Source organism: Melanaphis sacchari, unplaced genomic scaffold (genome assembly GCF_002803265.2).
Source record: "Melanaphis sacchari strain LSU unplaced genomic scaffold, SCAv2.0 Contig23_pilon_pilon, whole genome shotgun sequence".
Taxonomy (NCBI): Eukaryota; Metazoa; Arthropoda; class Insecta; order Hemiptera; family Aphididae; genus Melanaphis; species Melanaphis sacchari.
The window spans coordinates 2,296,785-2,310,730 of NW_020271114.1; the positions used below are offsets into that span (position 1 = coordinate 2,296,785).

Consider the following 13,946-nt stretch of genomic DNA (forward strand, 5'->3'; position numbering starts at 1 on the left):
GTTGATATCAAATGTTTCAAAGTATCATAAAACACATTTACAAGCTATATGATTAAATGTACATTATACACGTTCTAAAATAATCACTTAGGTCATCATAAGTTATCATTTTTTTCACCTTTCAGCATAAATATGCTATTTATTCATTATTTCTAGTAAAAAAAAAAAAAAAATTTAAAAATAATATACGCAACATTATAAGATACTTGTAGATAAGATGGTTTGAAGAAAATATAATATGGATAGTAACAGAAAAAATTATTACTTATATTATGGCGTTATACATATAATTTACAAAATCGTAAAAATCGTTACTTTTCACGATATCCATCAGGAATCTAATAATCTAAACATGTAATTACTAATTATCTATACTATGCCATCATAGATGTTACATTGGTATGGGCTCTGACATCCTCACCCATATCTATAATTTATTGAGGGAGAGGTAAATGTTTCGTTTTGTTCCTCTGTTTTAAGCTCGAATTCATTAAAAATAAGAAACTGAAAACACAGTTTTATTTTTTTAAACTATTACGCTTAAGCTTGAATATAATTTTTTAGTGAATATTTTTGTAATCAATATTCAATAATTTTTAATTCAAATAATATTTATATTGTTATAAAATATATATAGGTATACTTAAAGTTTTTCTCATTTTAATATGGATATTAGATACTATTAATTTAATTTAGTTTCACTAATTTTACTATTCTACAACACTTCAAGCACTATTATATAATATTTATATGTAGAGGTGTTACTGATTTACTGTAATTGATTGAAAGAAAGAACAAAGTGTTACCTCCTTTACTCTCTATTATACATTTTTAGACATAATACTCAAAAATATGTTTTATATTCACCTTCCTTTAAAAAAAAAAAACACCGAGTTACAACACTAAACTATGTTATACCATATAAAATTAGATACTTAATATTATATCAGTCCAGTAAATAATATTGAATTAGTAGTAACCATTCTATAGTAAAGATCTTGCTCAAACAAAATCTACCTTCAAGCATGTAGATATTTTACACTGACGATTACGAGGAGGGAGAGGACTACACTCTTGTTAGGTGGTTATTTTTTATGTTTTGCTAGACCAATATTTTTTAAGATAACCACCATTGATATTGTTGTACCCTGTATATATTAAGCACCCTGTATGCGATATGTGTATTCGCTGGCTAACGCAGTGGCCTACGTGACTGTGGGAAGTGCGTTGGTCAGCGAATTCATCGTGCGACAACCCGTACGGTTCCCACGGACGGGACCGTGTCGGCAGTCGGAGTACGGACTCGAGTGAAGCAGAACCTCCATTAGTATGTAGACAGAACCTCTTTAATATAAGCAAATTCGTAATTAATTAAATAAAATCAAATAGTGTTTATAAACTTAAATCCGTGTTGTTATTGTAAAATTCCCTTTTTCCTGATTTCAACGATAATACGGCGTTAGCACACATCAATATTCAGTATAATATAAAGTGTACCGGAAGTTTGGGCACCATGTATGTAATAACGTATTATTTTATCGAGACGTGACGAGCATATATATTCGATATACGTCGTAGTCCAAATCCGATTACAAGACATGTGGTGACTTTTTCAATAAAAAAAACCGTGGTACCTCGGCCGACACACATAGAAGTGATCGAAAAAATACATAATTCGATTCCTGTAATACCTTTACCGACTGCACCCAACACCTCGACGCAGTCAAGACTCCGGTAAAAGGTTGATCGAACAATACCCAGATAAATTAGTTTACTAGTTCGAGGAGTAGCCGTCACATCTCGTGACTTAAGTACAGCTTACTGAACCATAGATCCAATATAATATAGTGCTACAAACAATCCCTTAAATCTAAGCAATTGAAAATTGAAACTAACAATTAAATCTTGGTGTACGAATTACTATCATTATATCTCAATTAAACCGACAGGCGATATATTGTGCATAATTATTATTATAATATATATACGTATACTACTTAAGTGAAAACAGATAAGCAGCGCTGTATTGGGGGGTATACGGAGGAATACGATATAGGTATACCCAATACGCTATTTGAATCCATGCATATGACAAATTAATGATGCGCGGGTTTACAGCTGTATCTACCGTATACATTTTTAAATAATATATCATATCATGGTTGTAGATAAATATAATACGTCAATAACCTTGCAATTACGATATATCGATAATCGATTGTATATTTTTTTTTTGTAGTACCAAAATATGATTCTAATTGTGTATAAATAGTCAAAAAGATTACATTAAACATTTTTTTGTTTTTATTGATAAAATAATTTATTATTTGTAATATAATATATTGTTAAGAGAAATAAAAGTTATAGGTAGTTCGAGCGGAGAGAGAAAAATTTTTTTGGACCCTACCTGGATCTCCCTATTATACTCGTATATATCTACGTGAATACGGCGTATACCCACGGTTTATTTTAGCAATACATCACAGCAAATAAGTAATTTCACCAGTACTTCTCTCTCGTAAAATATAAATTGAATAAATGGTAAATCAACAATTAAATTATCAAACAAAATTATACAAAATTTCGAATTTAACACTGTTTACATTTCATGATAAGCAAGCTCTAACAATAATACTACAACATATTCAAATTCAGTTATGGGCATTTCAAAAATTATTAATAAATAGACCTGAAAATATCTACATAAATTCAAGTCAATTATGATAAGTTAGAACACGTTTCAATTACGGCCACTAGATCTTACTTTTTAACTGTTTTATATACAAAGGCCTGATGCCATTTATATTTTTGAATCGTATTATGGTTTAAAAATATTTTTAATATTATTACCAAAAATTCGTAGTTATGAATTTTATAATCAAGACACGTGCCGGATGTTTCACTCTAGTAAACCCACGCCCATATATATATTCTATACCATAAATGGTATGGTATAGTCATATTTTTTCTTGAAAATAGTTTTTATAAAAACATCGAATGATAAGCATTGATTTAATTATTATTCATGTAACATTATATACATTTATTATAATTAAATCGTATTCCAAATAAACATAAACAATTAAATAAAAATATTAGAATATATTTTTTTTCATTAACTATAATTTATTATATTTCATATTTATATTAAAATAATCGACAAACGTCATAATCAGTGTATATATACATTAAATATCGTACTATAAGACATTATATTACATATTTTTAAGTTTGAAAAAAATTGATTTCTTAATTACTAAGACTGCACGCTAAATATTAAAATCATTTAAACATTACGAATTTCATTCAAATGGGTTCTTACTAAAAATATACGATGTTATTGTATTATTATATTAAATATATAAATAATAAACAAGATAATTCAAAATGTATATTATAACTATTGTATCGAATAAATATTCATGATAAAGAAAAATCTTTTGTACGAAGGTTTTTTTTTTTATAATGGACGAATAGTTTATGAGCTTTAAGTATTTAAAAACAAGTGAAGTAGAAGACCAACATTTTGTGGGGTATACTCATACGGCCATACCAGTTCATTCCACTCATTAAAACACTAAATATTTATAAGTTATAACTCATAAGCTACTCGTTCGAATTTTGATTTTTATGTATTGAAGAACTACTAAATATTTTTTTACATTATGATTGTAAAAAAAAAATAAAGGTTTAAATTTTAATTTTTAAAGATAACTCCAAAAACCCTCCATAAAATATTGTAAAAAAAATGTAAAAATGATTAATTATTTAAGACACTTTAAAATAAATAAAAACTTTTTTTTACAATAATTATTTTCTATTATGAATATGTATTTATATAATAAAATGACTTTAATATAAATTTTGAATCGTCTTATTTATATAATATCAACCGTTCTATGAATGAAAATAGCGATACAGTGTTGTAAAATATAATTATCTAGTGAAATTAAAATTAAAATAATAGCTAACTTTCTTTCTTTTATAATTAAGTCAACAATATTAATTTTAAATATCTTCATATATTATGTAGGTAAATAAGTCAGTAATGTATTCAATAATAGTGAAGACTTTTTTTAATTTTGCTCTCATTGTCAAGGTTTCTATACTTAATAGTTTTTTATATAGTGTCATATTGTGTATATTTATATACGTGCAATGTTATTGAATTTTTATACAGTTATGTATTATGTTACTTCACTAAACTTTATTAAATTGTTAATAAAAGTAATATGATATCAGATTAATATACTTCTATAGTAATAGTATAAATCACACTCTTAACTAAAAACAAACAAATAAAACAATAAAACTTTATCTTAGTTATATCTGATGGTTTTATTAATTACCAATTCATATTTAAATAAAATACAAGATTTTAAAAATAGATAGTATAATATAATAAAACAAATAACTAATTCAAAATATTTTAAACATCACACCTATATTTTATGCATTATAAACGAAACTAGAGGAAGAAGTAAACTATCAAAATTATATAATTATATTCTACTTCGAAAAAAATCGTTGTATAGATATCCTGACTTTCGACTCAGAATTCCGAGTACATAGTATTAATAAATTATTGTAATAAAATTGCTTTACTAGTTTCGAATTGTTAGCCATTGGCGGTAGAATCATTGCCACCATTTAATTTGTAATTTTTATAAAGTAACATTTTTCAATGATGGTGTACTATTTTTAACGAAAGCCAACACAACTTGATATCGTTACACTCGACGTATTTCCTTAGCTATCAAGTATAAAACTATTATGAATTTCAAATAAATATATACCATGCACTGTCAGACAACCAATTTAACACAGATATATATATATATATATATATATATATATATAAAGACATATAATCTTCCAACAGACTTGGCCATATAAGCTGGCGCCAGTTTAACAATGCACGACAAAAATAAAATTGAGTACTTATAAACCAAAAAAAAATTAAATTAAGTATTAAATTATTAACACATATAAAAATTAAAAAGCTTTTGGAAAAATTAGGTGAAGTGTCCATTTACAAATTTTTCTTAATGCATAATAAGACTTCTCGAATTCACGATAGTCAAGTATGCACTAATAAATAATGTAGGTATTGTATATTATAATAATTTTCTATGTTTAGATTTTATTCATAACTTTTTTTATATTTTGTTTATTAACTTTATGATAAGTTTTAAATGCAGAAAACATTTAAAAAAAATACGTAATTCAAAAATTAAGTTATTATGTGTATTTTATACTACATGTAATACTAAGGTTCGGGAAACTTGCATTTGCATATTTTTTATAATACTTATAGAATACTTTAAATAAGATAGAAATTATTTTCGTGAAATACATAATTTAAATACAACATTTTATTTTGTATATCTTATCATATTTTAAAGAAACAGCATATTTGAACATTGTACAGGTAGCATATCCGTGAATTTTTAATATTTTTTTAACTCTATATAATCATAATTTTGTTGGTTCATATTGTGTATAATATTAAAAAAAAAATTGAAATAGTTTATCTTGAAATAAAATCTTGGAATCATCTTTATCCATCAGTAATTAAAGATCTTGTTATCGACATATGACTATTGTAATTTATTTTATTGTACACATTTATGATTAGAACTCAATAACATTTTGACAAAATAAGTAGGTATGTGTATGACATTCGTATATCGTGATTATTATTTCCGCCGTGTTACTATTTATCGACTTCCCTACATAATTCAATATATTTTTTTCAACACGTGGTTTTATTTTACAAGTTTAAAAACACCTAAAATATTAAATAATATTCGTATACGTTAATACATATTAATTTCGGAAAAAAATATATTTTATACTGATAGAGCTGTTTTATTCTGTAAACTGTATGAACCAAAGTAGATGTTGTTAGGTGATTTATTGTTACACAAAATTTAAAAACAGAAAAATATAAATCAACAGAGCAGTGTCAAAAAAATCAGATTAAAAGTACATAACTATTAATATTTATATCTAAAAAAAATATTTATACAAATTTTGCATTTTTTAACTGTATATTTGTATGCATATTTTAATCATTTTTTTAGAGCAATAAGTCCCGAACCCTAGTAATAACAAAACATATTGCAGATCCATTATTTTACATCATTGATAGTATTTATTTAAAATATAATATACTTTTTTTAATACACTTATATTTATTAATAAAATAAAATAATATCAATTTAAAAATTACACTTTCATTGCATTTGGTTTGAACATTTTGTAATTTGCATACATTTTTATACCTACTATGGTTTTTACCATAATAGATAATTTATCCTAAGACAATCCTAAGACAAATTTATCGTTTGTAAAAGTTTGAATTACAATAGAACCAAAAGTAACCATTCGTAATTTAACCGAATGTTTTTATAGATTCTAGAATTTATCTAATCAATAGATTTAAGCCCAGAAATCAAACATTTTCTAGCAGTAGTCATTAAAACCTGTTTTTCTAATTAGGTTCATACTTTTACCGTAACACATATTAAGTATATGTCGTAGACCATATGGATAATTAATTTTTTTGCGAAAAGACTAGGCTCTTTGTAATGCGGTAGCCTGTTTTCGAACAACGTATTATTTTTCAAAACAGCCTGCTATTTTTCAGGCTCATTGTATACAGACTAACAGCAGTTTTAAAAATTAAAAAATTACAATAATTTTTGGTAATAATTATTTGACTGTTGTATTACTAATTTTATTTTATATTACTAATCATATTATGTAAAATGTAAATTGAACTATTATATTATTGTATTATAGGTACATTATTTTCTTTTTGTTTATAACTTTGCCAATATTATATTTTGAGTGTCTAATAGTGTACAATCTACTTTTGGAATATTGAACAAAATATAACTAACAACTTCAATTATAACTAATTTCTTATCGCTATTTCTGTATCATTTTTTCTGCCATCAATATTCCAAAATTCGATCATGGACTATTAGACATTCAAAATATAATATTGGCAAAATTATAAACAAAAAGAAAATAATGTACTTATAATATAATAATATAATAGTTCAGTTTACATTTTACACATAGTTAGTAATATAAAATAAAGTTAGTAATACAATAGTCAAATGGTCATTACCATAAAATTATTGTAATTTTTAAAAGGTCTAACTGCTGTTAGTCTGTATGCAATGAGCCTAAAAAACAGCAGGCTGTTTGGAAAAATAATAAGTAGTCCGCAAACGGGCTACCCTATTGCAAAGAGCCTAGTCTTTTCGCAAAAAAACTAATTATTCATATGGCCTACGACATATATATACTACTTTAATAAGAAATATATTAGAATTATTGATATTATAAACTTTAAATGGTATACATAATACATACTTTACCAAATCTCTAGGTAAAATATGTATAATATTTAAAATACATCAACGTTTTTGTGACACTACAGAATCAATTAATACAAATTTTACACTCAGGTAAAATCGATAGAGGCAAAATTAAATTCATACTACAATAATTACCCCCTGTTTATCCCTATTTCTGTATCACAAGAGCATCACACTTGAATGCTGGGTACCTACTTAATATTCACTTGTTACCATAAAACCTATTTACTTAGCAAACATAAATATTCAAAACTTACAAAACTTCTAAACTAATACTAATGCTAATACTAAAAAAAATTTAAGATGTGCAATATAAATCTTTTCATATCAAATGTATTCTTTCTAGATCTACCCGATACAACAACTACAAAAAAAATTATCTAAAGATCTTTCAACTTAACTATTCATAGGTACTTAAATTTATAAAAAAAAATCAATTCTCGAGCTCAAACTTTAAATAATTTTTACTTATGTATATATTATAGTTAAAAAGTCGTGTAAATCCGTATTTTCTCTATTTATGTTTCCAAATGTCAATTTTTTCTCTTTTGATCAAGTTTACTTATTGTATTATTTATACATATTAATAAAAAAAACTATTTTAATAAAAAAAAAAAAGATGTAATATTTATTGTCCTATTTTTATCACAAGAAATTACAATAAAAAAGGAAAGTTTGTAACAACTCTGCTATATAAATACAGTAATTATCGAATGTTCTTCGTCATTTCGTAAATTTTTAACTATAAAATAATCTGTAAGTTTTCATGAATTTGACGAATTTTGTCAAACTTGCATATGTATGCTTTTAAATTTTTTTAATGACTAAAATAACTTATGAGGAAACTTGTATTATAATTTCGAGCATTTTTACTAAGCAAAAATATTTTTATTGATAGTTATGAAAAAAATTCAAAAATTTCTAATGTCTAAAAAAAAAATAAAAGCTATTTGTATAGTTAAACTATATATATAAAAAGTCAATACATATAAATATTCTGTCAAAATTTAAAGTATCTACGCGTTTTTTAGGTATTTTTATTGCCCAAAAAGAAGATGACAAACACAAAAATATAAAAACACACATCATTGTAAAATAAAAATAAAATCATTCGATATTCTAACGAAATAATTATGGTATGCAAAATTAATTTAACACTATGTATTTGTTTTCTATTATCCCTACTACAATCATATTTATTGATATAATAATTTACACAATACTTTTACTTGAAAGAAATTATCTAAACAATTAAATTTGTTAAGATTTTCCAAAATGTAACGTTGAATTTTTATGCACGTTGGAGCGTTTTCATATCCTATGCTATCCTTTGGCCTACGCGTCCACCATATTTACTTAAATTAAATAACTATAATAAATAAATAATATACATCAATTCATACATCACAAATTTTACCTGAAGGAACAATTATTATAAATTTTCCAAATATTACAGTGATAAGTGTAGTTTTTGGAAAGAATACAATCACGTACGGGTATTTGTCACATTTAGTATATATTTAGCGAACAATGTTTGATTATGAGTTATATCACTCATACTCATATCAAACTTTCTAACGTGAACATTCTAGAAAATTTAAAACAACTTCTAGCTGCGCTTAAGATAATATACATAGATAGACGATTAGGAGTGAATACGGAAAAAAGTTTTTATGCATAATTTTACAACTTTTTAATAATTTTATACATGCGTGAAATTATAATTGATTGTTGATTTTATAATTTTGTAGATGAAAAATATTGTTCATAAAAAATTGATTGTATTTTTACGTTACTTTAATAAACGAATCAGAAATTTGAAAAAATAAAAATTTAATTTTATGTGTATAAAATTCATATTCATATGGAATAATTCACTATCGTATAACCAGTTTTTTAAAACTTACATATTGATAAATGTAAAGATTTATGAATATTTATAACAGTATAACGCGTTAAACGAATTACTGGTATGGAACACATTAATAAGAAAACTCAATTTTCTAAAATGCAAAAATATATACCATGAATATAATAATATGTTCTTTCAGTATCCTATGCTGAACTAAAAACTTAATTTAACGCCGTTAACTGAATTTTATCAGAGATTCTTCTAAACCAAAAAGTTCGAAATACTTTTTACTTATGGTTTTCTCTTACACTAAAACATACTTTACTATTTATGTAGTATATAACAAAAAATATGTAAAAGACTTTTAATTTAATGATATGCTTATAATATATGTTCTCTATATATCCCATACACAACAATATAATATATATATATATTATAAAATTTTTTTTTATCATCGTAATTATTATTATTATCAAGTATATACATTAATATTTATATTATTATATTTTTATACATCATGAACTATATCTTATATTTTCATTCCTTCAAAAAGCATTTACTAGACGTTAAAAAAACAAAATAATTGGCTTGGCGTGGCGCGTTGACTGCTACCAGTCGCAGAATGCGACTGAGAGTAAGTAACGGCCACAGCTACTAGCTCCCCGATGGGTGACCACTCGGGATCATAGTGGTTAAAAACCTTGCCACACATACACGTGTTTGCTATCAACCGTAACAATCGTAAAATACAACCTACCGTACCAACCTTACCCCTTACCATAGTTCATAACCCCTATAAACAGCTAATGGCCCTAGTTGCCGGGCTTAAGTTCAATGAAAAAAAAAAAACAAAACAAATAAATCGAATCGGTTATTAAGGCAGACACTCGAAATTAAGTTAAAATAATATTAATATTAAACGGTATAATCATATTATTCACGGATTACAAAATAAAAATAATAATATATGTTAATTATGTTATATATAGGACATCATAGGTACTAAGACTAAGCTAGGTTAAAAGTCGAGTTAAAAATAAACTCTTATTTTAATAGAACTGAGATTATTTATACCCGTGTAAGGTGTATGCACATTGTAGTAGATCAACAAGTGTGGCAAAAATAGGCAATTAGAATTCAGAAGCTCCCTTACGCACAGTCGTGTCTACTTGCTAATATACTCACGGTTGTGGTATATTAACAGGATATCACACCACGCATATGTTATCTCTATATTACTAACATATACAAGATAGGAAGACAATTTTACGTTCATAATAATTCATAGTACTATGTTATTTTTAACATTAAAATTTAAAATGAATTGAACAATAACAAAATTAAAAATTAAAAGGCTTTCATTGACATTTTAATTTTGTATCAAGTTACGATTACTTAATTAAAATATCAATAAATCCTACATTATTTTACCTAAACGGATTGGTCGACTATTCAACCGTCGATTAATGTCTTTTCGCAGGCCCGAAGACAAATCAAAAAGACACGTTGTCGGCGATCCGGAAAACTTCTGTGAGTGCTACAGAACGTGCAATGGAGACGACGAACAGCATTAACGACCGATGCAACTACACAGAACCTGTGACCAACAACACATGGGAAAAGGACACGTTGGACAATGAATACTCGCACTTCCTGTACATCACGTTCACACCGGTGTTAATATTGCTATGCGTGTTTTCGATAATATTCAATATGATCCTGTTACTTTCGGTGTTATGGATTCGGAGGCCTTTATCACCAACTCTGTATATCAGCCTCAGCCTGGCTGGTACCGATTTGTACACGTCGTTTCTATTGGGCCTCGGCCATACATTCAACAGCCTGCTTCCAGTAGGCTTTCAAGTGAACCTAATGGATATGTGCACCATTCTAGGCATGGAGGCGCTCCGACTGGGAGCCATAGTCACCACAGCGGGTCATCTCATCATGTTAGCGTTTAACCACTACATCGGCATTCTACGACCACTCCACTATCCGGCTACCGTTACGCACGGTACCGTTACCGTGTTCTTGTTCTTCCTATGGACATTACCACCGTCATTCCTATTTGTCTACTTTCACATGATACCCTGTCAGGCGTTTCAATCACCACAATGTAAGCTAATCAAGTAAGTGTTTTGCAAGGCCACCGAGTCTATGTCGGGCTGTAGCAGTTAATAAAGTAGCAACCATTTTTTTTTTTTTTACAAGTTTTTTCAACTAGGTTTCTGTAGATTTCTATAATGCATCTCTTCTTCATTTGCTTATGCCACAATAAACAAAAATTCGCTACAATAGTTTATTTTTCCTATTTTCACGAATAAAGTTTATCGACACGTCTCGCGCAACATAAATGAGAATGGATTTTATGTGGAAAATTGTTACCCTCATTACATTGGCACCACTATCATCGAAGGTATTTACATAGGTTCATATGAAATATATCCAACAAATGTTTTTCATTATTAAATTGTTCCCCGATTTTTATGGCAATACAAACATAAAAAAACTATATCGGCGAAAATATAATTCTAACAAAAATGGAGAGTTCTCCAAAAAGATTCAACGAGTTATCAAAAAATTTTTTTGATTATATTTCATAAGTTTTCTTTATGGTTATTCTGCTATCTTTATGAAAATCAAATTATTTCTGAACTTTTGTGTCGACACTTGACGGCAGAACCAACATGTCTATGATTATTTCAATGATTTTGCTGAACATATTTTATATTAATAATGTGGACAGTATATTTACGTATAAGGTAGTTTCTTTTCAAGAAAACAAAACATAAACCAATTGATAAAATCTAACCTTCATTTACATTTTTATTTTCTAAAATAGGCTCTTTTTACATAGATGTGACAAGCATAATCCATAATATGTTTCCTGATATTATATATTAAGCGATACTCGACGAATCAGATATAGTATATACTATTCATTAGTAGCAGATTCAGATGATTGATGGGGGACATTCTTTTAGTACATACTCTTAGCCTTAAGAAGACATTTCACCAACAATAAAAAAGGGTTAATTTCATATAGGTAATTTAAAAAATAATAACATAAAAAATGGTATTCTTAAATTCATATTATTTCAGTTGTTGCTTGTTAATTATATAGAAAATTCATTAAAAATATAGACGCACAAATGGATACTAAAACTACTTATAGCAATTTTAAAGTTAAAACACTGATTAAAAAAACAAAAACGGACAGGTATAAAAGAGTATTTGTTATAAAAATCTTTTATTTTTAAACAGTAGTAACTTTTTTATTATGTTCTATTTTAATAATGAATTTGACATTATTTCTAAAATATTACTTAAGCACTTTAAATTGTGTAACGTGTTTTTTTTCCTCCAAGACTCTCAAATAAAAAAAGTAATCACTGTTTTCCAAAGTATATTTTTACATTACAAAAACGGGGCAATAATATCTTCATAAGATTTAAAAATTTTGCTAAAAAGTAAAAACTATATAAACGCTTTAGTTATAAAATAACAAAGGAAACATATTATAGCTAGACTTTTGTGAAAGCCTTTACACCCCCTCCCCCCTCTCGATTCAACATACACAAAAAAATAATAAAGTTTAACTCTAAGTCCACTACAATTCATATATCTAATTTTAAAATAATTTTATCACTTACATTTTTCAGCTTTTTAAAAGAATCGAAATTCAGAAGTACCTTTTCAGCTGTACTTTTTGCTGCTCTTGCAATTATGGGAATAGTGTACTATCACATATTTATATTAGTAAAAAAACATCAAGCTTCTCGTCTTCTGTACCAACAGAGTGGCAGTGTGCATTTCAATAAGCCGAATCAAGTAAAATATTATATACCTATCTATTCGTTATTCAAATGTTTGCTTTAATAGTCACAAATTTACGTAAATGCTGTAGGTACGCAGACAAACGGAATCACAACAGAGTAAAAACGAAAAGGCGCTTTACACGACATTAATAATTGTCGGAAGCGTTGTAGTTGGATGGATGCCAGCATGTCTACAATACTACCTGATATGTACTGATTGTATAATTCAACCGGATTGGGGTAGTTTAACCGTGAAGTTTTATACATACTTCGCAACTAATTGTCTAGTAATTCTCAAATCAGCAGTAAACTCCTATATATATGCAGCAAGAATGCAAGAAATTCAAGTAAAATTTTTTTTTTAAATTTATTATTGAATATATTCTAGTATTTAATAACATAAGTCATAAATTGACCTTTTTATTAAAACGTAAAATTGCAAACTAATTATTAAATACTTAGTCAAAATTAAATGTCAAAATACAATTTTACTGTCCTAATTTTTGTATTTATATTTTTATTAGGTAGCAATACGTAAAATGTACTATACATTAAAACAAAAATTATGCAGTGTTGACAATGAGATGGATGTAGCTGGATTTGAACAATACAAATACAGTAGATCATCGGCAAAAAGCAGAAGAACAGTCATATGCAGGATATCAGTTCATCAAAATAAAGATGAAAACTTAACAGAAGTCAACCAGGATAATATTAATAATGATCATGAATTAACAAACTTAAAAAGTTGTCTTAAAAAAAATGAAACACCAAACATGGTGACATATCTATAAAATACTTATCATCTCTATGTAAATTGTTGTGTTTATTATTTATATAAATTACCATTATTACTTATTTCTTAATAAACTGTTTGTT

General features: G+C 26.5%; 2 protein-coding genes across 3 annotated transcripts in view; one reads left to right on the forward strand and one right to left on the reverse strand.

Annotated features, from left to right (window-relative positions):
• Nucleotides 1–13,861, forward strand: part of LOC112594613 (trace amine-associated receptor 3-like) — a 40,284-nt gene extending 26,423 nt beyond the window's left edge. The window contains exons 2-6 of one of the 2 annotated variants that reach the window (XM_025339499.1): nucleotides 10,730–11,038; nucleotides 11,144–11,378; nucleotides 12,912–13,080; nucleotides 13,157–13,414; nucleotides 13,592–13,861. In XM_025339499.1, coding sequence (XP_025195284.1) covers nucleotides 10,801–11,038; nucleotides 11,144–11,378; nucleotides 12,912–13,080; nucleotides 13,157–13,414; nucleotides 13,592–13,861 — 1,170 coding nt within the window. In that variant the 5' untranslated portion in view covers nucleotides 10,730–10,800. Of the gene's footprint in view, nucleotides 1–10,729; nucleotides 11,379–12,911; nucleotides 13,081–13,156; nucleotides 13,415–13,591 lie in introns of both variants that reach the window. The other variant, XM_025339498.1, reaches the window with a different exon arrangement.
• Nucleotides 1–13,946, reverse strand: part of LOC112594612 (glycosyltransferase 25 family member) — a 68,845-nt gene that overhangs the window by 52,411 nt on the left and 2,488 nt on the right. The window lies entirely within an intron of this gene.